Source organism: Cervus canadensis, chromosome 10 (assembly GCF_019320065.1).
Source record: "Cervus canadensis isolate Bull #8, Minnesota chromosome 10, ASM1932006v1, whole genome shotgun sequence".
Taxonomy (NCBI): Eukaryota; Metazoa; Chordata; class Mammalia; order Artiodactyla; family Cervidae; genus Cervus; species Cervus canadensis.
This window is the reverse complement of record NC_057395.1, coordinates 9,211,797-9,237,709: the sequence shown is the minus strand read 5'-3', so window position 1 is coordinate 9,237,709 and position 25,913 is coordinate 9,211,797. Positions and strand designations below refer to the sequence as shown.

Below are 25,913 nucleotides of genomic sequence, written 5' to 3'. Positions count from 1 at the left end.
ATTTAGGGACAACGCCCCTTGTCAGCTCGGAAGCAGTTATGGAATGGAAACGACGCCCCTTTTCCCTAGGCAACATAATTCTCCTAAAAGAAAAGGGGGGAATGAGAGGGTAACAGGCAGGAAGGCCAGGGGTCTCCAAATGGAGGAAAGAGGCTGTAAGTGCCAGACATTTTTATCTCTCTTAAATGGCAAGAAGAAACAAACCAGCGATCTGTTTTTCATTCTCTATACAAATTTAAAAGGAGGTTTCTCTTAACGTTCTGTGTTGCCATGACACCTGGTCTCACCTAAAGCTAACTACTCTCAAACTTTGAGTTAACCAATACATGCCTTTTTCGTATGGAAATGTTGTCTTAAGCTATGTTAATGAACCCCAGACTCTATCTTCAAGTTGGTTCCGCCAAACGGCCTAACTTACTTACTCAGGTATTGTTCCCCTAATCTATGTAAACGGAACTATTTGTTGGTATTCTGCCCTTCTACAAGATTCAAGTCAATCGTTTTATGGCCTGGGATGAATTATCTGATGCCATTCTAAATTTTATGACATTCCTTTCATTTCATTAACAGACTGTGAGTGACTATATAACATAGAGCTAAAGACTAGGAGGGGGGTACTCTTTTGCCCCCTTCTGATGCCTATGTCAGAAGCTTTCCCTATCTCCTTTATACTTTAATAAAACTTTATTACACAAAAGCTCTGAGCGATCCAGCCTCGTCTCTGGCCCCGGATTGAATTCGTCTCCTCCGGAGGCCAAGAATCCCGCGTCTTATCGTTCAGCAACAACCTTTCATTTTGAGGTGTTATCTTCCTCTGTCCCACTCTCTCTTAAGGACTGTTAAGGGTTAATGTTATCTCCAAGGTGAAAACAGCCTTGGGAGGAGCAGCCTACACCTGGTGTATAAAGGCAAAGTCTGCAGGAAGAAGAGTTTCAGGGTGAAGAGTGTCAAGAGAGGTTTGTAGTTTGAGTTATCGGTCTCAAGGAGAGAAAAAGAAAAGTGAATCCTCATCATTTGATCCTGGTATTCAGAGCCAGAGGCAGGGACCTTGGGAAAGTGAAGAAGAGAAAAAGAAAGAAAAATGTCCAAATAAAATAGGTATGTATGAGGGCAAGAGGAGGGAGAAACTCTGAGAAAATGGGGTTGGGTGTATGATCACATTGATTTGCTGTTGTTGTTTAGTCTCTAAGTCGTGTCCAACTCTTTTGCAACCCCATGGACTCTAGCCCACCAGGCTCCTCTGTTCATGTGATTTCCCAGGTGAGAATACTGGAGTGGGTTGCCATTTCCTTCTCCAGGGGAATCTTTCTGACCCAAGGCTCAAATCTACCTCTACTTCATTAGCAGGTGGACTCTTTCTTACTGAGCCACCAGGGAAGCCCAATCACATGGATACTGGCCTCAAACACAAAAATTTGCTATTCCTAGTGAAAAATGGAATCAGCTCAGTTCAGTCACTCAGTTGTGCCTGACTCTTTGCGACCCCATGGACTGCAGCACACCAGACCTCCCTGTCCATCACCAACTCCTGGAGTTTATTCAAACTCATGCCGATTGAGTGGGTTATGCCATCCAACCATCTCATCCTCTGTCGTCCCCTTCTCCTCCTGCCTTCAATCTTTTCCAGCATCAGGGTCTTTTCCATTGAGTCAATTCTTTGCATCAGGTGGCCAAAGTACTGGAGTTTCAGTTTCAGCATCAGTCCTTCCGATGAATAATCAGGACTGATTTCCTTTAGGATGGATTGGTTTGATCGTGCTGTCCAAGGGACTCTCAGGAGTCTTCTCCAACACCACAGTTCAGAAGCATAAATTCTTTGGCTCTCAACTTTCTTCATAGTCTAATTCTCACATCCATACCTGACTACTAGAAAAACCATAGCTTTGACTAGATGGATCTTCGTTGGCAAAGTAATGTCTCTGCTTTTTAATATGCTGTCTTAGTTGGTCATAACTTTTCTTCCAGGGAGCAAGCGTCTTTTAATTTTGTGGCTGCAATCACCATATGTAGTGATTTTGGAGCCCCCCAAATAAAGTCTGCCACTGTTTCCATTGCTTCCCCATCTATTTGCCATGAAGTCATGGGACCAGATGCCATGATGTTAGTTTTCTGATTGTTGAGTTTTAAGCCAAGTTTTTCACTCTCCTTTTTCACTTTCATCAGTAGGCTCTTTAATTCTTCACTTTCTGCCATAAGGGTAGTGTCATCTGCACATCTGAGGTTATTGATATTTCTCCCAGCAATCTTGATTTCAGCTTGTGCTTCTTCCAGCCCAGCGTTTCTCATGATGTACTCTGCATATTAGTTAAATAAGCTGGGTGACAATATACAGCTTTGACATACTCCTTTGCCGATTTGGAACCAGTCTGTTGTTCCATGCACAGTTCTAACTGTTGCTTCCTAACCTGCATACAGATTTCTCAAGAGGCAGGTCAGGTGGTCTGGTATTCCCATCTCTTTCAAAATTTTCCACAGTTTATTGTGATCCATGCAGTCGAAGGCTTTGGCATAGTCAATATGCAGAAATAGATGTTTTTCTGGAACTCTCTTGCTTTTTCGATGAGCCAGAGGATGTTGGCAATTTGATCTCTGGTTCCTCTGCCTTTTCTAACACCAGCTTGAACATCTGGAAGTTCACGCTTCATGCATTGCTGAAGCCTGGCTTGGAGAATTTTGAGCATTACTTTACTAGCATGTGAGATGAGTGCAATTGTGTGGTAGTCTGAGCATTCTTTGTCATTGCCTTTCTTAGGGCTTGGAATGAAAACTGACCTTTTCCAGTCCTGTGGCCACTGCTGAATTTTCCAAATGTACTGGCGTATTGAGTGCAGCACTTTCACAGCATCATCTTTCAGGATTTGAAATAGCTCAACTGGAATCCCATCACTTCCACTAGCTTTGTAGTGATGCTTCCTAAGGTCCACTTGACTTTGCATTCCAGGATGTCTGGCTCTAGGAGAGTGATCACACCATCGTGATTATCTGGGTCGTGAAGATCTTTTTTGTATAGTTCTGTGTATTCTTGCCACCTCTTCTTAATATCTTCTGCATCTGTTAGATCCATACTATATCTGTCTTTTGTTGTGCCCATCGTTGCATGAAATGTTCCCTTGGTATCTCTAATTTTCTTCAAGAGATCTCTAGTCTTTCCCATGTATTGTTTTCCTCTATTTCTTTGCATTGATCACTAAGGAAGGCTTTCTTTTCTTTGAACTGATCACTGAGGAAGGAGATATGGAATAGTTTCTGCCATATCAATAAACAAAGGATATCACAGTTGTCAGCAATTGCAGCCACCATGGAAGGTGAGCTAATGAGCCCTGAGGGTATTCAGGATGGAAATAGTGCCTGCCATCTAGTAGCCATCAAACTGCAGCCATTCCCTATGGTGAGTCCTGAGGAAGCTCAGGATGTGAAAACAGACTACTAGCCCCAGATAGTTGAGGGGCATATCAAAGGAATAATTTCAGTAAGACTAGTCTCTCGCATCTTTCTTTACATAGAAAAGCACTAAATTTCTCAACTTGGAATATCTGGTTTTCTTTCAATTACAAGACATTTTTGACATTCAGACTACCTACACTTTGTTGCAAAACTTCTATATAAACTGTCCCCCAACTCCCTGCCTCCTCTGAGCAGTTCTCTCAGGGTCACTTGAGCTGCTATCTCCCCGACTTGAAGTTCTAAAAATTCTCACCAAATAAAGCATAACTCTCAACTTCTAGGTTGTGAATGGCTTCTAAGGAGATTACAAATAAATATGTATGCACATGTATTTGTGTGCTATGTTCTGACTAGCTAGGTGATGAGGTGCTCTTTAAGAAGAGTGAAGACCAGAGTTACTCAAAGGTGCTCCCTTAAGAAGAGTGAAGACCCAAGGTTATTCCGACCTCCCACCTGGATCTGAGCCAGACCCTGGAGCAAGATCTGGGAGGAGATCCTGGAAGAATGCTGCAGGTAGATTTTTCCCAGTGGAAACGGCGGCTGGAGAGGAAGCCCCAGACTTCTCCAGCCAGTGCTCTTCAGTCTCAGACCTACCTCACTTGGGAGCCAGACTGCCCAACCCAGCTTGCCTGAGCTGCAGTGTCGCCCTCCGCCGCACGGTGGCAGCATGACCTACAGCGCGGTGGCAGCGGCGATCGCCACGCCCCTCTTGGCGGCGGCGGGCGGAGGCCGTGCGGCGGAGGCCGGCCCGCGGAGCCCTCGCTGATTGGCCGCGGTGCGGCAGCTGCCATGTTGGCCAAAGTGGCGCTCTCTGCTGGGGCAACTGGCTCTGGCTGCGGCTGCCAGGTCGGTAAGCACAGGGTCTTCCTTCTTCCCCTCGCCCGCGGTTGGCGCTGAGGGGCGGCGTTCGGCGGGATGGAGAAAAGTAGGATGAACCTGCCCAAGGGGCCGGACACGCTGTGTTCTGACAAGGACGAGTTCATGAAGGTGCGCCCGGGGGGCTGTGCTCCCCGAGCCGAGGCGGGTGGCCTGTTTTCCTTTCCCTCCGGGGCCTCCTCCAGCTGCTGGGCCGCGCACGCCCCGGATCAGCCCCCGGCGGGACCTCGCTGCCTTCGCAGTGAGTCTTTTGGCCTCAGGTGGGGCTGGGGAAGCCTGCTGTGAGAAGGCACTTATGTGAAATGGTGCACAGTGAGGAAAAGGCCTGAAGTTGTGGGCAAGTGGTTTTGAGCTAGGTGTAAAAGCTCCGGTTATTACCCGAGCCCGTTCCCATGCAGTGCAGTCGGGATTGCCAGATCCTGGGCAGGCAGAAGTTTGTCGATCGCCGCCTTAAACCTAGAAGCTCAGTATGAATGTATCGACCAAATCTCCGGACCCACGTCTCTACCTAGGGATTAGGTGGGTGGAAAAGGCACTTAATCGAAAGTTTTTCCTTAACGTTCGCCTGAAGTTTCTGAATGGGATATTTAAAAGATTAGAATCTTATTACTGATTTTGTTGCAGTACAACAAAGCAAACCATTTTACTTCTCTAAAGTTAGTCTACTTTTTATAAGGTGAACTTGAGGTTGGTCTGAAGGTAAATATAGGCCATCAGCTTACATGAAGAGTTGAAATATGATGGATATTAAAGGTTTATCCGGCACAGCCTTGAAAGTGTCCAAGATTTGAATCAGAGCTGGGAGGAACTTTGCATATTCTTTTGGGGGTGATGCTCTGGAACTGTACATACACCATCAAGAAATACAGTTATGCTTTATTTATAAGGTTTGGGGTTTTTATACCACTTAATGGCTACTTTCAGTGTTAAAAAGTTAAATGTTTTGGCTCAGTAGACACTTAAATTTTTGAGCAACTGAATTTAAGTCTTACTTTTTTTTTTTTTATGACTTCAAGTCTTAGTATGTTTTTTTGATTTTTAGCTTCATTAGTTTATCCTTTTGATGCTTGCATTCAGTTCACAGTCTCTGGTTTTAAACAGTATTTACATCTGTTCTTTTTTATAGCTGAGTAGTGTGTACCGCATGGACTTGAGCTTGGGCAAACTTGGGGAGATGGTGAGGGCCGGGGAAGCTGGGTGTGCTGCAGTCCATGGGGTCGCAAAGAGTCAGACGTGACTTGGGGACTGAACAACGCCACATCTTCTTTATCCATTCCTGTGAACTTTTAGACTGTTTCCATGTCTTGGCCATTGCAAATAGTGCTGCAGTGAATACTAGGGTGCGTGTATCTTTTCAAATGATGATTTTCTTCAGATACATGCCCAGGAGTGGGGTTGCTGAATGATATGGTAGTTTTATATTTAGTTTTTTTTATTGTTGTTGTTTTCCATTTATTTTTATTAGTTGGAGGCTAATTACTTTACAATATTGTAGTGGTTTTTGCCATACATTGACATGAATCAGCCATGAATTTACATGTATTCCCCATCCTGATCCCCCCTCCTACATCCCTCCTTATATTTAGTTTTTAAAGGAACTTCCATATTGTTCATCAAAAAGAGCAAAGTAATGCCATTTGCAGCTACATGAATGGACCTGGAGATTATCATACTAAGTGAAGTAAGTCAGACAGAGAAAGACAAATATATCATTTACATGTGGACTCTAATAAAAATGATACGTGCATGCGTGTATGCTCAGTCTTAAGCAACTCTTTGAAACCTCATGGACTGTAGCCTGCCAGGCTCCTCTGGCCATGGGCTTCTCCAGGAAAATCCTGGAGTAGTTTGCTGTTTCCTTATCCAGGGGATATTCTTAACCCAGGGGTGAAACTCACATCTCCCATGTTTCTTTGCATTGGCGGGTAGGTTGTTTACCATAGAGCCACCTGGGAAGCCTGGAAAGTCATAACAGATGAACTTATTTACAAAACAGACTCACAGATCTCAAAATTAAATGTATGGTTCAGTTGCTTAGCCATGTCTGACTCTTTGCAACCCCATGGACTGCAGCACACCAGGCCTCCCTGTCCCATCACCAACTCCCAGAATTTACTCAAACTCATGTCCATTGAGTTGGTGATGCCATCCAACCATCTCATCCTTTGTCGTCCCCTTCTCCTCCCGCCTCCAATCTTTCCCAGCATCAGGGCGTTTTCCAATGAGTTAGTTCTTTGCATCAGGTGGTCAAAGTATTGGAGTTTCAGTTTCAGCATCAGTCCTTCCAGTGAATATTCAGGACCAGTCTCCTTTAGGATGGACTGGTTGGATCTCCTTGCAGTTCGAGGGACTCTCTAGAGTCTTCTCCAACACCACAGTTCAAAGGCATCAATTCTTCGGTGCTCAGCTTTACTTATGGTCCAACTCTCACATCCGTACATGACTACTGGAGAAACCATAGCCTTGACTAGCCGGATCTGTATGGTTACTGAAGGGGAAGCATGGGGAGAGGCGATAAGTTAGGAGACTGGGATTAACGTATACACACTACCATATGTAAAGCAGATCAGCAGAGGTTCACTGTGCAGCACAGAGAGCTCTGCTCAGCACTTCAGTGACCCACGTGGGAGAGGAGCCCAGGGCAGAGTGGGTCCACACGTGCACACAGACGAGCTGCTCTGCAGCACGCCCGGGACTGGCACAGCGGTGCATGTCAGCTGTAGTAAAAAAGTTAAGTGATGCAGTTTCAGAAAAAAAGCAGTTACATCTGGATCTTCTCCAGTGTGGCCATGTCATTTTTATCACGCAGGCCATCTAGACCCAGGAATAATGCACTCTTGTCCTTGAGCAGTGATGTTTCTGCTAAACCTCTGTGATGAAGGGCGTCATTTGAAAGGGAGTACCACGTGAGCTTGCCGATCCAGAAACGCTTTGTTCCATCCGCTGGCTGAGAACTGTCCTGGAGCAAGGGTAGGAAGAAAGAGCATGATGAGGCGAGGTGTGCTGAAAGAAGCCAAGGCACAAGCAGAGATGAGGGGCTTTGTTCAAGAATCTCAGAATACAGAGAGCTTAGCTTGACCAACTTTGCCTTCTTCAAGGCTTCCTTCAGGCTCAACACCAGCATTCTTTCTGACTTGCTAGCCCCACCATGTTTCTTGCTCTGAACTGATAGAAAGCCGTTGGGAAGAGAGGCTTCGGAAAGTAGAAACCTCAAAATAAGTTCTAAAGTAGAACTTGATGAAGGGGAGAGCAAACTGGGGAGGTGGCTGAAATGGCAGCAGTTTCATATTCTTTCATGCCTCCTAAGCCTCTGAATGTGCTCTGTAGTTTGTAGTGCTAATAAATGTGACCACTTCACATGTAAAAGCAAAATGCATAGGACAGCCACCCTGTGTTAAATGTTGATTTTCTAAGTGAGACTCGGAGGTAAAGGTTACTTGCAATTTATGTTTCCTTCAGAGAGACATTTTAAAAGTTTTGGTCACATGGCAGAAATGATAGGTAGAGAGTTTGCCTTTGGGGTTATATTTCATAAGTCTGTCTGATTCAACACATATTGTAATTTGTGCCTGTGAGAAAGTTAGAGAATGTCTGATTTGCATTGGGAGAGTGAAGGTTACTCAAAAAATTCAGTCATTGGAAAATTTGTTTCCAGTCAAAGGAAACTGTCTCACACACATGATGAGGCCCTATTAGGACAATGGTAGCAATCATTCATTTAATAAACAGGCACTCATTGATCACCTTGGAGAAGGAAATGGCAACCCACTCCAGTGTTCTTGCCTGCAGAATCCCATGGACTGAGAAGCCTGGTGGGCTACAGTCCATGGGGTTGCAGAGAGTTGGACATGACTGAGTGTCTATCACTTCACTTCACTGATCACCTTCTGTGTGTCCACCAGCAGTCTGGACTGGATAGTACAAGGGTAGATAAGATTTAGGCTTTTGAGTATGGTCACAGAAAGACCACAGTGTGTGCTGAGAAACTGGACTTAGTCCAGAGAGGCTGGGAGGATGACCAGAATTGAGACTGGAAAAGTAGAAAGACAGCTGGGTGGGACTGCAAGTTGTTCTCGTGTACTGCACTGAGGGGTTTGTGCTTGATGAGTTACAGTCAGGTGGAAAGCAGGAAATGACGTAGTCATGTCTGTGGCATTGGACCCGTGTTAGAGGATGCTGGGCCACTGGTTACTTCAAGGGTTCTGTTTCAAGGGGAAATTAGGTTGGATTTGGACTGATGAGCTAATGTTTTGATTTGGGCCATTCTTGCACATGTATTTCAGTCCTAACTCAATGTCGTAGTGGTATCTTAGACTTTTAGGAAGTTATTTAATAAATGCTTAAGAAACAACCAACTACCTTTCTGAACATAGAGAGAAAAGGCTACTTAAAGTGCTTCAGTGGTCCTTGTAATATCTAATGAGAAATACAGAGCAGAGGACAGATTTGTGAAGGATGTAGATGATCAGAAGACAAGAGTGGCAGATGGTAGTAGAGGTACCATCACTTGGGGACGTCTGTCACTTGGTAGTAGAGGTGGTGATGACATCATATCATTAGTTTTGTCAGCTTAAAAAATACAAAAATCCTTAGCGAGGGTTGATGGCCAACTAATACATGAAATAGGACATGAGATACTAGTAACACGGGAGAGAAGAGGCTGCTAACAAAGATAACTTAGACCAATTCACCTAGGTGTGCTGTTGAAATCTGTCTTTCTATCTCAGCATATGACTTCTATTTTATAGAAAAACTAGTGCCATCAGATGGGAACTTCTTCATCTTGACTGATGACAGCTCCATTCTTGTACATGTACCCATCCCCTTTCTCCACCTCGCCTGTTTGGAAAAGGGGTTTTCCTTCCTGAGGTTGGTCCTTCCTACCCCACTCCTCCCCGTGCTTGCAGCCCAGACCCCCTGGTACTCTCCCCACCCTCTGATTCCCCTCTCCTCTGACCTCATCCCCAGTGGCTTTCAAACACGCTCCTGCTTTGGTCCTTCCTCTTGACCCTCCTGCCTCTAGTCATTTTCATATCATTCTCTTCCACATCCCAGCCAAACTCTTGAGTTGTTTTTACTTTCTTATATGCTGATTGGCTGTTTGTATATCTTCTTTAGAGGAATGTCTATTCAGATCCTTTGCTAATTTTTTAATTGGTTTATTTGTCTTTTAACTGTTGAGTTGTAAGAGTTTTTATACTCTGGATGTTAGACCCTTGTCAGATACATGATTTGCAAATATTTTCTCCCATTCACTGGGTTGTCTTCTCACTTTGTAAATAATGTGTTTTAACACACAAGTTTTAATTTTGATTGAGTTCAGTTTATTTGTTATCTTGATGCTTTTTGTGTCAATGACTGCCTAATTCAAGGGCACACAGATTTTCCCCTGTTTTCTTCTTAGAGTTTGATTGTTTTAGCTCTTCTATTTGTCTTTTCATCTATCTTGAGTTAAATTTTTATGTATAGTGTGATGTTGGTATCTAAATTCATTCTCTTGCATGATATTTTCTAGATAATAATATCAATTGCTGGATGTTTAGTAAATCTACAGTGTAAAGTGAAACCCTCTGGGAAGTGAAATGTGGCAGTTATTCCATGCCACTGTGAGTCTGAAGTCGTTTGCTGTCAGAGCAAAAGCTCTGATATTCATAGGTGTTCTCAGTCATTTTCTCTTGTGTGGGGCAACGTTTGTTTATCCAAGAACAAATATGTAAATGGCAAACTGAGCACTAATATTGCCTGATAGCATTTGTTAGAGCTCAAGTTATATGATTTAGAATGCCACCATGAAGCTCAGCTCTGAACTTCATCCATTGGAAGTTCATACTTTCAGAGTAACAAGCCGAGTGCTCTGCGTAGAGTCGTACGGCTGGTCAGTACCAAGGCCAAGATGTCAGGCTGAGTCCTGCCCCCCCATTCTTTGTGATTGTTGTGTAACTGTGAGTCTAAGGTGTTATCTTAGGTAGTCTCAAGAAGTAAAAGAAACCGATGGTTTTTCACTAGGTGGCTGTGAAATTAGTTTGGTAAGAACTCTCTTATCTGACACTATTATAGCAGGTGTTTGGGTGATTAATTAAGAAAGTCAGTTTTTATAAGTACTCTTAGGGAATGGTGCATGTTGTCCTTAACATGTGTATATTTGTTCTACATTGATGTGGCTCGAAACTCTTTTCTCTGAAAATCTGTCTGTGAATTCGATTTTTGTTGTTGTTGTACTTTAAGTTGAATGAGAACCCCAAGGCATTTGCAGAGAATCTGGTATAGAATCCTTCGAGACTTGTATGATCCTCCTTCCCACAGCACTACCTGGTTCATGGTCATCTCATACATTTAATATAATTCAGCAAAAATTGTCTTATCAGTTTCTCAGTGTCAGGTCTTTGCAAAGCATCTGCCTTAGTTTTCATGAAAACAGTTATCACTGTGTACTTATATTTTGTTGGTTTGTACAATGTTTAATAAAATTATGTAATTTTGGTGATAAGTATAAGTGGCATTAACAAGTTTGGGAATCATCGTACCTGATACTTGATAACTAAACAGCTCAGTTAGTACTGAAGTCATAAGTAGACAGTAATTTGCTCTCTGTATGCCTGTGTGCCTACCTGGGGCATCAGAATGTTATAAAGGGAAACAGGGCATAATGATTCTGTGAACAATGCTTGAAAGTTGGTTTTGAAAGATTTTGAACATCTGTTCAGTTGAATACTTAACATCCATATAAAATGTCAATAACAATTAATATGTATTATGAAAAGACATTGAAGCTATATGTAAAAGGAGAAAAATAGCTTAGAAAAGGTCTATTAAGATTCTGTGTATGTGTGTGTGTTTGTGCATGTGTGTGTGAACATAGAAAAAGGTCAAGGAGGTCCTTTCATTCAAGGAGGATCCTACAACACTTACCTCCTCCCGTGGACACAGGAAATCAGTAGCTCCTCGTGAAATAGTTTCCTCCTCTGAGCAACTCCTGCACATCTGGCCAACAACCCACATCAAAGTGGATAGGAGAGGCTGAGACATGGTCTCACCATCCACCCCACTCCCAGCATGGTGACCCACAATTGGAAGGAAGCTACCATCCCCAGCTGCTCCCTGAGAAGTGAAGGGTCTGAACCCTAAACTTGGCACCGTTCCTTTAAAGACTTGCACCTGGGAGATGAGCCCCCAAACATCTACCTTTGAAAGTCAGTGGAACTGGCATCTGCAAGACCCACCAGGCTTATGATGTGAGAAACAGCTTTTGAAGGGCAGCATGAACTTGGCCACCCTCCTGGGGCCTGGCACAGGGACAGCGGCTGAAAAGGGCCCAGACTTTCTGTGAAAGAGGCTTGTTTATCTTAAAGCATCAGCCTGAGGGGCCCGCCTCTCATTTAACACTCTCTGGGGGCTTGGAGGCTGGCAGGAGCCGTCTTTGCCCTCTCTGCCTCATTCCAGCTGGACAGTATCTCCTAGAAAGGAACTTGGGTACTTGTCTGGTGCCCCGATGTTTGCAGTTGCTGCCCAGAGACAACTCTAGGTCACCTGGCTTTGGTGGCCAGTGAGGCTTACACCTGTAGGTCCCCAGTGTTCACTGCAGTATTATTTGCAATAGTCAAGACATGGAAGCAGGCTTAGTATCCATCGATAGATGAATAGATAAAGAAACCATGATATACACACACCACACACACACAGAGGAATATTATTCAGCCATGAAAAGGAACTAAATCTAGACTCCCCTGGTGGTACTGAAAAGGAAAAGTTAAAATTTGACATAACCTCCTGCTCGTTCTGCCTGTGTAACTCAGCTTGCTCCTTGCAAAGTCTGGATCGGGTAGATCACATAGTCTCAGAAAGTGGGGACTTAAGATACGAAGAACTGGAGCTTTTCTCACCACCCCTGTACTGCTCTTTGCAATTCCCCAGCCCCTGTAAACCTGCTTAATCATGCCTTTCCATATAAAGGTCAGGCATTCCCCTCCTCATCTTGACTGCTGTTCCCGTGCACACAAAACTGCTTCGTTTAAACCAGCCTATTAGCAGCTAGTGTTGCCCACTATAGTCTGTCTATGAACACTCTGTAACCCCTCTGTTTGGGGCTCAGAGCTTAGAGTGTTAACTGCTCTGGGCCCGCTGGCGTAGTAAACGTGAGTTCTCCAACTCTCCGAGTGTGGTGCTTGGTTTCTCGAGTACTGCTTTCTACAACAGTACAGTGGCTAAGAATCTGCTTGCCAATTCAGGGGACACAGATTTGATCCCTGGTCCGGGCAGATTCAACATGCCACAGAGCAGATAAGCCTCTGAGCCACAGCTACTCTGCCTGTGCTCTAGAGTCCGTTGCCCACAGCAAGAGAAACCAGCAAATGAGAAGTCTGCAAACCACAACACAGAGTAGCCCCTGCTCGCCACAACTAGAGAAAGCCCGCAGGCAGCAATGAAGATGCAGCACAACCAAGAATGATAAATAAAAATATTTTCAAAAAAGAAAGAAATCTTGCCATTTGTGGCAACGTGGATGGAGCTTGAGGGCATTAATGCTACATGACATAAGTTAGAGAAAGATGCTCATGATCTCACTTTTATGTGAAATCTAAAAAACGAAACAAAAATTAACTCAAAGGTACTGAGAACAGATTGGTGGTTGCTAGAGCAGGGGTGGGGAATGGACGAAATGGGCGAAGGGGTCAAATGGTGCAGACTTCTAGTTAATCAGTTAAATAAGTCATGGGGATGTGATGTGTAGCATGGTGACTATAGTTAATAATACTGTACTGTATATTTGAAAGTTTAAGAGAGTAAATCTTTAAATTTATCATAGCAAGAAAAGGAAATTTGTAACTGTGTGGTGGATGTTACCTCATCCATCCTCACAGTGAAAATATTTGGGAAAAAAATGCCAGAAAGTTTCAAAAGACAAAATTTGAATTTTCTGTGACAAATAGTTGGCAACACTTTACATAGTATTTTCAATGATATATAACATTTACATTTTATTAGGTATTATGTAATCTAGAGATGATTTAAAGTGTATGTAAATACTGTGCCATTTTATTTTAGAGACTAGGACATACCTAGATTTTGGTGTCTTTGGGGGTCCTGAAAACAGGCCCCCATGGATGCTGAGGGATGGCTTTATTTTTAGGTTGAAATTGTCACAGTGAATATTTGTTACTTTTAAAACTTAAGGGAAAAGGAACTACTTCTGAGAAGAGCCTATTTAATGTGTGTAGTTAAAAACAAATGAAATCCCTTTTGGGACTTAGGCAGCAGGAGAGAATGCTCTTGGTCAGCGGCCTCCCTCTTGGCACCTTGACAGTGTGCAAGCGCCTTTCTGTCCTGTGTGTTTTAAAGTGCTTTATCCTGACAGCAGTTAGCCTTTCAAATGAATAGAATGGTGTTTCTCTGTTCTCCCTCCTTTTATTTGTATATGTAAAATGTGATATTGTTGCAATAATTTTTTTTTCTGGTTTTATTTTCAGGAAGACTTTGATGTCGATCACGTTGTGTCTGACTGTCGGAAGCGAGTCCAGCTAGAAGCACTTAGAGATGACCTGGAGCTCTACTATAAGCTGCTTAAAACAGCCATGGTTGAGCTCATCAACAAGGACACACAGACTTTGTCAACCTGTCAACAAACCTGGTAAACTTGAAATCCACAGTTCCTGCCTGTCAGTGTATTTACACATGTACTGCACACTTTTTTTCTCACTCATGTTTCTTCTTAACAGCTCTGCGTCTTTTTAGAAACCTTTTAGTTATTTTTTTCCCCAGAAACTTGAAGGGATTGCTAATCTTGATTAATAAAGGAACTAAACTTTCTTGACACACATCTTTTGTGTTTAGTTTGATTATGTTTGGAATGACTTATTAAGAAGTGGTGACAAGTAAAGGATAGCAATGCCAAGAGTGTTTTTGTTAGTTGCTAATTGATTCCCCATGAAATCTCACCAGTTTAGACTAATTTCCAAGAGCAGATATCAACTATTCTTAAGGAAATGTTCCATTTACTTTCAGGTACATGTGCTAGCCAGAGATAGGTTGAGAAAACATTGGCCAATATTGATCATTAAGAAGCCTATTTTTGGAGGAGCCAAGATGGCGGAGGAGTAGGATGGGGAGACCACTTTCTCTCCTACAAATTCATCAAAAGAATAACTGAACGCAGAGCAAACTTCACAAAACAACTTCTGATCGCTAGCTGAGGTCATCAGGCGCCCAGAAAAGCAGACCATTGTCTTCGAAAGGAGGTAGGACAAAATATAAAAGATAAAAAGTGAGACAAGGGAGCTGAGGACGGGGACCCGTCCCGGGAAGGGAGTCTTGGGCGGCCTTGCTTGGGCTAGGGTCCGGGCCTGAGAGCCCTGAGGACAATCGGAGGGAGCTTCTGTGAGGTGCCAACTTGAACTGTGGGAGACCAAAAGAGAGAAAATTAACCGGCTGGAACACACTGCCGGCCGTTCGCAGAACAAAGGGACGGAGAGGGTCCCGGGAGGAGCTCGCAGGCTGCGGACCGGCCCAGCCCCGCCGGAGGCAGGAGGCAGGGGGGAGGGGAAGGTCGCGGCGAGACACAGGGCGCAGGCACCCGACCGGCGCGGGCGGGAACTGGGGCTGGGGACGCAGAGGGCGGAAGGCGCGCGCACCCGACTGGCGCCAGCGGAAACTGAGACTGGGTCCGCGGAAGGGAGTGAGTGCGCCACACCTGGGGATAGTGCGCCCATCAAGCCCCTCGCTGCCTGGACCGCTCTGGCAGGGAGGGCGCGGAGAGCGGGCGCGGCTTTTCCTTCCGCGCTTTTGTGTAATACCCGAGGGCTGGAACCTGGCGCAGCGCGGGGCGCGCTCCATGTGGAACAGCCGGGAGCCTGAGCAGCGCAGACGGAGAAAGCAGCGTCAGCCCCTCCCGACAGCGCCAGCCCGCCCCCGCAGGGCCAGCCCCTCCCCGCAGCGTCAGCCCCGCCCCGCAGCGCCAGCCCATCCCCGCAGCGTCAGCCCCTCCCCACAGCGTCAGCCCCTCCCAGCAGCACAACGGAACTAGCTACCTGAATAAGAGTCCACCTCCACCCGCCTGTGTCAGGGCGGAAATGAGGCTCTGAAGAGACCGGCAAACAGAAGCCAAATAAACAAAGGGAACCGCTTCAGAAGGGACTGGTGCAACAGATTAAAATCCCTGTAGAAAACACCGACTTCACCGGAAGGGCCCTGTAGATATCGAGAAGTGTAAGCTAGAACGAGGAGCTATCTGAAACTGAGCCGAACCCACACTGACCGCAACAGCTCCAGAGAAACTCCTAGATATATTTTTACTTTTTTTTTCTAAGTAAGGAAAAGAAAAAAAATTTTTTTTTTCTTTTTTATTTTTTCTCTTTTATTTTCCTTTAAAATTCCCTATTACTCCCCCATTACTCCTTAACTTTCATTTTCATAGATTTTTACGATTTTTTTAATTAGGGGAAAAAAAATTTTTTTTTTCTTTCTTTCTTTTTTTTTCTTTTTTCTTCTTTTTTTTCCTTTCCGTTTTCTCTTTTATTTTCTATTTTTCTTTTTCTCTTATTTCTTTTAAAGTCCTCTAGTACTCCTCTACTACTCTTCATTTTCATTTTCACTACACTATAACCTTACAAAAAAAAAAAAAAAAAGAGAAGCCCTATCTTTAAACCGAAGATTATTCTCTCCCAATCTTGACTCTCTGTTTTCTACCTCAGAACACCTCTATTTCCTCCTTTCCCCTTCTCTTCCCAATCCAATTCTGTGAATCCTTGTAGGTGTCTGAGATACGGAGAACACTCTGGGAACAGACAGCTGCGTGGATCTGTCTCTCTCCTCTTGAGTCCCCCTTTTTCTCCTCCTGCTCATCTCTATCTCCCTCCTCCCTTTTCTCCTGTTCATGTAACTCTGTGAACCTCTCTGGGTGTCCCTAACGGGGGAGAGTCTTTTCGCCATTAACCTAGAAGTTTTATTATCAGTGCTGTATAGTTGGAGAAGTCCTGAGACTACAGGAAGAATAAAACTGAAATCCAGAGGCAGGAAACTTAAGCCCAAAACCTGAGAACACCAGAAAACTCCTGACTACATGGAACTTTAAGCAATAAGTGACCGTCCAAAAGCCTCCATACCTACACTGAAACCAACCACCACCCAAGAGCCAGTAAGTTTTAGAGCAAGACATACCACGCAAATTCTCCAGCAACACAGGAACATAGCCCCGAATGTCAACATACAGGCTGCCCAAGGTCACACCTAACACATAGACCCATCTCAAAACTCATTACTGGGCACTCCATTGCTCTCCAAAAAGAAGGAATCAAGTTCCACGCACCAGTACACTGACGCAAGCTTCCCTAACCGGGAAACCTTGACAAGCCAATCGTCTAACCCCACCCACTGGGTAAATCCTCCACAATAAAAAGGAACCACAGACCTCCAGAATACAGAAAGTCCACTCCAGACACAGCAATCTAAACAAGATGAAAAGGCAAAGAAATACCCAACAGGTAAAGGAACATGGAAAATGCCCACCAAGTCAAACAAAAGAGGAGGAGATAGGGAATCTACCTGAAAAAGAATTTAGAATAATGATAATAAAAATGATCCAAAATCTTGAAAACAAAATGGAGTTACAGATAAATAGCCTGGAGACAAAGATTGAAAAGATACAAGAATTGTTTAATAAAGACCTAGAAGAAATAAAAAAGAGTCAATTAAAAATGAACAATGCAATGAATGAGATCAAAAACACTTTGGAGGGAACCAAGAGTAGAATAACAGAGGCAGAAGATAGGATAAGTGAGGTAGAAGATAAAATGGTGGAAATAAATGAAACAGAGAGGAAAAAAGAAAAAAGGATCAAAAGAAATGAGGACAACCTCAGGGACCTCTGGGACAATGTGAAATGCCCCAACATTCGAATCATAGGAGTCCCAGAAGAAGAAGACAAAAAGAAAGGCCATGAGAAAATACTCGAGGAGATAATAGCTGAAAACTTCCCTAAAATGGGGAAGGAAATAGCCACCCAAGTCCAAGAAACCCAGAGAGTCCCAAACAGGATAAACCCAAGGTGAAACACCCCAAGACACATATTAATCAAATTAACAAAGATCAAACACAAAGAACAAATATTAAAAGCAGCAAGGGAGAAACAACAAATAACACACAAAGGGATTCCCATAAGGATAACAGCTGACCTATCAATAGAAACCCTCCAGGCCAGAAGGGAATGGCAGGACGTCCTGAAAGTAATGAAAGAGAATAACCTACAACCTAGATTACTGTATCCAGCAAGGATCTCATTCAGATATGAAGGAGAACTCAAAAGCTTTCCAGATAAGCAAAAGCTGAGAGAATTCAGCACCACCAAACCAGCTCTTCAACAAATGCTAAAGGATCTTCTCTAGACAGGAAATGCAGAAAGGTTGTGTAAACGTGAACCCAAAACAACAAAGTAAATGGCAACGGGACCACACCTATCAATAATTACCTTAAATGTAAATGGGTTGAATGCCCCAACCAAAAGACAAAGATTGGCTGAATGGATACAAAAACAAGACCCCCATATATGCTGTCTACAAGAGACCCACCTCAAAACAAGAGACACATACAGACTAAAAGTGAAGGGCTGGAAAAAAATATTTCATGCAAATGGAGACCAAAAGAAAGCAGGAGTCGCAATACTCATATCAGATAAAATAGACTGTCAAATAAAAGCTCGGAAAAGAGACAAAGAAGGACACTACATAATGATCAAAGGATCAATCCAAGAAGAAGATATAACAATTATAAATATATATGCACCCAACATAGGAGCACCGCAATATGTACGGCAAACACTAACGAGTATGAAAGAGGAAATTAATAGTAACACAATAATAGTGGGAGACTTTAATACCCCACTCACAACTATGGATAGATCAACCAAACAGAAAATTAACAAGGAAACACAAACTTTAAATGACACAATGGACCAGCTAGACCTAATTGATATCTATAGGACATTTCACCCCAAAACAATCAACTTCACCTTTTTCTCAAGTGCACACGGAACCTTCTCCAGAATAGATCACATCCTGGGCCATAAATCTAGTCTTGGAAAATTCAAAAAAATTGAAATCATTCCAGTCATCTTTTCTGACCACAGTGCAGTAAGATTAGATCTCAATTACAGGAAAAAAATTGTTAAAAATTCAAACACCTGGAGGCTAAATAACACGCTTCTGAATAACCAACAAATCATAGAAGAAATCAAAAAAGAAATCAAAATATGTATAGAAATGAATGAAAATGAAAACACAACAACCCAAAACCTATGGGACACTGTAAAAGCAGTGCTAAGGGGAAGGTTCATAGCATTACAGGCTTACATCAAGAAACAAGAAAAAAGCCAAATAAATAACCTAACTCTACACCTAAAGCAATTAGAGAAGGAAGAAATGAAGAACCCCAGGGTTAGCAGAAGGAAAGAAATCTTAAAAATTAGGGCAGAAATAAATGCAAAAGAAACTAAAGAGACCATAGCAAAAATCAACAAAGCTAAAAGCTGGTTTTTTGAAAAAATAAACAAAATTGACAAACCATTAGCAAGACTCATTAAGAAACAAAGAGAGAAGAACCAAATTAACAAAATTAGAAATGAAAATGGAGAGATCACAACAGACAACACTGAAATACAAAGGATCATAAGAGACTACTACCAGCAGCTCTATGCCAATAAAATGGACAACTTGGATGAAATGGACAAATTCTTAGAAAAGTATAACTTTCCAAAACTGAACCAGGAAGAAATAGAAGATCTTAACAGACCCATCACAGGCAAGGAAATCGAAACTGTAATCAAAAATCTTCCAGCAAACAAAAGCCCAGGACCAGATGGCTTCACAGCTGAATTCTACCAAAAATTTAGACAAGAGCTAACACCTACCTTACTCAAACTCTTCCAGAAAATTGCAGAAGAAGGTAAACTTCCAAACTCATTCTATGAGTCCACCATCACCCTAATTCCAAAACCTGACAAAGATGCCACAAAAAAAGAAAACTACAGGCCAATATCACTGACGAACATAGATGCGAAAATCCTTAACAAAATTCTAGCAAACAGAATCCAACAACATATTAAAAAAATCATACACCATGACCAAGTGGGCTTTATCCCAGGAATGCAAGGATTCTTTAATATCCGCAAATCAATCAATGTAATACACCACATTAACAAATTGAAAGATAAAAACCATATGATTATCTCAATAGATGCAGAGAAAGCCTTTGACAAAATTCAACACTCATTTATGATTAAAACTCTCCAAAAAGCAGGAATAGAAGGAACATACCTCAACATAATAAAAGCTATATATGACAAACCCACAGCAAGCATCACCCTCAATGGTGAAAAATTGAAAGCATTTCCCCTGAAATCAGGAACAAGACAAGGGTGCCCACTCTCACCACTACTATTCAACATAGTGTTGGAAGTTTTGGCCACAGCAATCAGAGCAGAAAAAGAAGTAAAAGGAATCCAGATAGGAAAAGAAGAAGTGAAACTCTCACTGTTTGCAGATGACATGATCCTCTACATAGAAAACCCTAAAGACTCTACCAGAAAATTACTAGAGCTAATCAATGAATATAGTAAAGTTGCAGGATATAAAATTAACACACAGAAATCCCTTGCATTCCTATATACTAACAATGAAAAAACAGAAAGAGAAATTAAGGAAACAATACCATTCACCATTGCAACAAAAAGAATAAAATACTTAGGAGTATATCTACCTAAAGAAACAAAAGACCTATACATAGAAAACTATAAAACACTGATGAAAGAAATCAAAGAGGACACAAACAGATGGAGAAACATACCGTGTTCATGGATTGGAAGAATCAATATTGTCAAAATGGCTATTCTACCCAAAGCAATCTATAGATTCAATGCAATCCCTATCAAGCTACCAACGGTATTTTTCACAGAACTAGACCAAAGAATTTCACAATTTGTATGGAAATACAAAAAACCTCGAATAGCCAAAGTAATCTTGAAAAAGAAGAATGGAACTGGAGGAATTAACCTGCCTGACTTCAGACTCTACTACAAAGCCACAGTCATCAAGACAGTGTGGTACTGGCACAAAGACAGAAATATAGACCAATGGAACAGAATAGAAAGCCCAGAGATAAATCCACGAACCTATGGACACCTTATCTTTGACAAAGGAGGCAAGGATATACAATGGAAAAAAGACAACCTCTTTAACAAGTGGTGCTGGGAAAACTGGTCAACCACTTGTAAAAGAATGAAACTAGAACACTTTCTAACACCATACACAAAAATAAACTCAAAATGGATTAAAGATCTAAATGTAAGACCAGAAACTATAAAACTCCTAGAGGAGAACATAGGCAAAACACTCTCCGACATAAATCACAGCAAGATCCTCTATGACCCACCTCCCAGAATATTGGAAATAAAAGCAAAAATAAACAAATGGGACCTAATGAAACTTAAAAGCTTTTGCACTACAAAGGAAACTATAAGTAAGGTGAAAAGACAGCCCTCAGATTGGGAGAAAATAATAGCAAATGAAGAAACAGACAAAGGATTAATCTCAAAAATATACAAGCAACTCCTGCAGCTCAATTCCAGAAAAATAAATGACCCAATCAAAAAATGGGCCAAAGAACTAAACAGACATTTCTCCAAAGAAGACATACAGATGGCTAACAAACACATGAAAAGATGCTCAACATCACTCATTATTAGAGAAATGCAAATCAAAACCACAATGAGGTACCATTACACGCCAGTCAGGATGGCTGCTATCCAAAAGTCTACAAGCAATAAATGCTGGAGAGGGTGTGGAGAAAAGGGAACCCTCTTACACTGTTGGTGGGAATGCAAACTAGTACAGCCACTATGGAAAACAGTGTGGAGATTCCTTAAAAAACTGGAAATAGAACTGCCATATGACCCAGCAATCCCACTTCTGGGCATACACACTGAGGAAACCAGATCTGAAAGAGACACGTGCACCCCAATGTTCATCGCAGCACTGTTTATAATAGCCAGGACATGGAAGCAACCTAGATGCCCATCAGCAGATGAATGGATAAGGAAGCTGTGGTACATATACACCATGGAATATTACTCAGCCATTAAAAAGAATTCATTTGAACCAGTCCTAATGAGATGGATGAAACTGGAGCCCCTTATACAGAGTGAAGTAAGCCAGAAAGATAAAGAACATTACAGCATACTAACACATATATATGGAATTTAGAAAGATGGTAACGATAACCCTATATGCAAAACAGAAAAAGAGACACAGAAATACAGAACAGACTTTTGAACTCTGTGGGAGAAGGTGAGGGTGGGATGTTTCAAAAGAACAGCATGTATACTATCTATGGTGAAACAGATCACCAGCCCAGGTGGGATGCATGAGACAAGTGCTCGGGCCTGGTGCACTGGGAAGACCCAGAGGAATCGGGTGGAGAGGGAGATGGGAGGGGGGATCGGGATGGGGAATAAGTGTAAATCTATGGCTGATTCATATCAATGTATGACAAAACCCACTGAAATGTTGTGAAGTAATTAGCCTCCAACTAATAAAAAAATTAAAAAAAAAAAGAAAGAAAAAAAAATTATCTGATTTTGGAGACTTAAAAAAAAAAAAAAAGAAGCCTATTTTTATACATGTTATACAAATATAGGAATTGTTTGTAAGAAATACCTGTAACACTCCATGGCTGATTCGTTTGTAAAGTAATTAGCCTCCAAATAATAAAAATAAATGAAAAAAAAAAAGAAGCATATCAATTACTTGGAAAAGTTGTTTAGAAACACTTGAGTTTTCATACTTGTGAAAGTCTTGTTCATATTTTGTTTTTAAGTCTGTTTGTCAAAAGAGGTATGGAAAATAGCCATCTCTATGGGAATTTCAAGAAACATTGAGAATAATGAGCCATATTTGCTTTTGGGAAATACACCACTAAGATAAATGTTCCAGTAGGATTAGAGACCCTGAAAATTTTATTTCCATCCTATTTAATTTGGATTTTTCTGAAGGGTTGTAATAATGCTTAGGAGAGATGTAGTCCATCAGACTTTCATATCAGCTGGTTGAATATCATAAACAACAGAGATAGCTATTTTTCCTGTTAGTTTTTTAAGTCATTTAAAATTGCATCCCAAAGGCAAATTGTGCATAGGAATTTTTGATTTCTTATGACTTTCCTTATTTTTATAGTGCTTATATATCAACAGGTTTTTCACATTCAAGGAGCAATATTTATGGCCAAATAACATTTTTGTTATGTAGTTACTAGCAGCATATAATTGTACAGAAAGAATAACCTAAGTTTCATACTGCTTTGATCATTAAGCACAGGCTTCACTGTTAACCCTGGCCCTGATGTCTGTGCCAACATGCTTTTGCCTTTAGGTCGGTATGGACAAGGCCCTCAATCAGCTTTCTGTGCCTTTGGGACAGTTATGAGGTCCCGAAATAACCATCAACAATCTACCATAAAGCATATTACACTTGTTTGCCTTCTCCAAGAATTATTTTATTAATCTGTTAGGTTGTTGTGATTGGTGTTTTTTAATGTTCCATGATTATAGTATAATACTTTCAAAATGTAAATGATTTGCATGTGATGTTACAACCTAAGAAACGTATTTGGTTTGAAGATGACAAATTCTCAAGGGTAGAGTAGACACTTAAATGTCGGGGAGGAGGAGAAGGGTATTTCAAAAATTAAATTTGTTAATACCACCTCACCCATGTATAAGTGGTCTCCAGCTTAGAACTGGCTTACTTATATTTTAAAATTTGTCATTTTACAAGTATTTTCCCAGACAATATTTTATATGTAGTTAGATTCGTGGACCAGTTTATACCAGCCATTTAACCCCTGCTGTAACTGAAGGGTCATATAAATGTCGTGTAATACCTAGTTTCTCTGAGAAAATCTCTCCCTTGGGAATGGAACTGTCTGCCCCTAAGCCGTGAGAACAGGGACTTCATCCGGGTGAACAGTGGAGAGGGAGTTTTGGTATCACCTCCAACAGAAAACTGCCGCCCTGTCCTCCCCTCACCCTCTGGGCTGTGCTAGGCACCTCAAACTCCATCCTCCCTTCGTTGTGAAGCACCGCACCGTCACTTCCTGTGTGTGTCAGCACTGGGCCACGCCAGACCACGTGGTCTTATGCTCCTTGCCTCGAGACAGTACCTGGCACATGCAGGGTTCTCACTAGATAATGTAGTAAAGAGGTTCTGCTTGGATAAAGCTGTAGGAAATGCAGGACAATGGGAACGTCAGGGCTGAGAGGTCCCGAGGAGGGTAGGCAAGAAAAAATTCGTAAAAGAGGTTAAGTTGTGAGCTGTGTCTTGAACTAGCAGATTGTTTGAAAGTTCGTGTCTTGTTTGAATTTTACAAAGCTTATTAAAGTGCGTTTTGTTGGAATGGAAAAGAAAGAAGTTTTTGGTCTGCTGCTGAATCCCACACCAGCCTCTGCATGGCCTTCCTGCCTCCTTTTCAGGACTCCTCTTCCTTCTCGCACCCTGTAGCCATGATATTTCCCAAACCCCATCATTTATTAACCTTCCACTCTTCTCTCTGAACTCTCTCCACTCTGCCCACCTGTGCTTGAACTTCCTCGACTGCCCTCTTGCCTTCAGGCTCTTGTCCTACACTGCCAGCGGCCAGCACCACCTACCGTCCCTTACTCTGCAGCTGTCTTTATCACTACCCTTCTCCTCATCAACCAAGACCTCACCTGCCTTTTTAATCTCAACTCAAGAAGCTTCTCCGAGATTCTAAGATCATTGAGGGATAAGACTGTTTCTATCTAATTCATCATTGTATCCTCATTGGCTGACTGTTAGTAGACATTTCATGTTTATTGAATGAATTAATTCACTTTTCTATAAAATTTTTGTGATTTGTCTGGTGGTGGTGGTTTAGTCGCTAAGTCGTGTCTGACTCTTGCGACCCCACGGACTGTAGCCTGCCAGGCTCCTCTGTCCATGGGATTCTCCAGGCAAGAGTACTGGAGTGGGTTGCCATGTCTAGTTTATTCTAATCGTTTCTTTTACCTTTGTTTTGGCCTGATTCTTCATATTTTGTTTAATTTATTAGCTTTTGGACATGTTTCTCCACCTATGAGCTGCCTTTTCCTGGCCATTCTTTTCCTTACTCCTTGATTCGTAATATCCTTAGAACAACATGGCATCATGAAGTATCAGTGCTTAAGGATTGTTTAGTTCCTGATAGAATCTAGTCTAAAATTCTCCTAAACCTCCCCCACCCCTGTTTATTTCTACTTCTCTCCAAAATGAAGCCTGCTGTGTACCCGGGTGCACCCTCCAACCCCGTGTGCGCCCTGTCAGTTGTACCTTTCCACCCTCTGTCCTCTAGTGACTGGTCTCCTCCACCGTCGGCCTCCACAGGCTCTCCAAGTCAGACTCGAGTTCCACCCCCTGCGCCAGATTTTCCTAGTGTTTGATTCAGATGGTTCTTTGTGTACTCTGACCACGTATGACGGTGATTGTATATGTATTGGGTTGGCCAGCAAGTTCCACTGGTTTTTAAGTAAAAATAAAAGACACACTTTTCATTTTCACCAAGAACTTTATTGAACAGTGTATTCACAGTTTTGTTCCAGTACCTTCTGCCGTTTTTCTCAGGCAGCTTCATAATTCCATCTTCCCAAAACTTTTTATGTCTTTGAGCAAAGAACTGTTGCAGGTGTCTTTTATGGTCTTCCAGGGAATTGAAATTTTTCCATTAAGAGAATTTTGTAAAGATGCACACAATCTTCAGTACTAACGGTCCACCTCCTTAGACATTTGAACACCTGAAAATTCATACCATAATAAAGTTCCTGAATGAATCCACAAGGGATTCCTGATCTTACATAAACAAGAAGAGCATCAGAAAGATATACAGCTAAATAAAGCGCATCTTGCCCACTGGCATGGGGGAATACGCCTGCTTACGTTTTGAGGTTTGGGCTTTGGCTGTGACTGAGCCCAAGACATTCTGCTGCTAGTAAGTTGGTCTAAAGATAGTGGAGACATATTACCTTTTAAAAAACAGTTCTGGGGATAAAGAAACAGCCTCCCTAAACAACCATCAGAAGAGCAAGTCTCATTTGACTGTGTGCTTAGGAAGGGCAGTTACAACAAGACATTTTGCCTGTTCTCACCTTACTGGCTTTCTCATGTCCCTTCTACCCTGGATTCATTCCCTCTGTGAAGCACTTCTTCAAGATTCCAGCCTTCATGTACCTGGATTTCTCCTTTTTGATTTTTTTGTTCACTCTCATTACTACATTACCAAAACTAAGAAAACAAAACATTAAAAATACAGCAGTGTGTACATGACTGTCTCAAACTCACTAGCTATCCCAACAAGGACCTACTGTATAGCACAAGGAAGTCTGTTCAATGTTATGTGACAGCCTGGATAGGAGAGGGGTTTGGGGGAGAATTGTTGTTTAGTTGCTCAGTCCTGTCCAACTCTGTGTGACCCCATGGACTGCAGCATGCCAGGCTTCCCTACCCTTCACCATCTCCCAGAGCTTGCTTAAACTCATGTCCATTGAGTCAGTGATGCCACGCAAC

General features: G+C 42.3%; 2 protein-coding genes across 6 annotated transcripts in view; both read left to right on the top strand.

The window, feature by feature from the left end:
• The window catches only part of LOC122447860 (ankyrin repeat domain-containing protein 26-like), a 578,892-nt gene that overhangs the window by 66,004 nt on the left and 486,975 nt on the right, over positions 1-25,913 (top strand). The window lies entirely within an intron of this gene.
• On the top strand, positions 4,294-14,513 carry LOC122447891 (conserved oligomeric Golgi complex subunit 2-like). The gene is made up of 3 exons (XM_043478623.1): positions 4,294-4,431; positions 13,785-13,945; positions 14,320-14,513. Exons 1-3 carry the CDS (start codon positions 4,360-4,362, stop codon positions 14,330-14,332), a joined length of 246 nt encoding a protein of 81 aa, XP_043334558.1. The 5' UTR covers positions 4,294-4,359; the 3' UTR covers positions 14,333-14,513.

Coding starts and splice junctions, on each gene's coding strand:
- LOC122447891 (XM_043478623.1), top strand. CDS start 4,360: ATGGAGAAAAGTAGGATGAACCTGCCCAAGGGGCCGGACACGCTGTGT. Junction 4,432..13,784: donor ACAAGGACGAGTTCATGAAG/GTGCGCCCGGGG, acceptor TTTTATTTTCAG/GAAGACTTTGATGTCGATCA.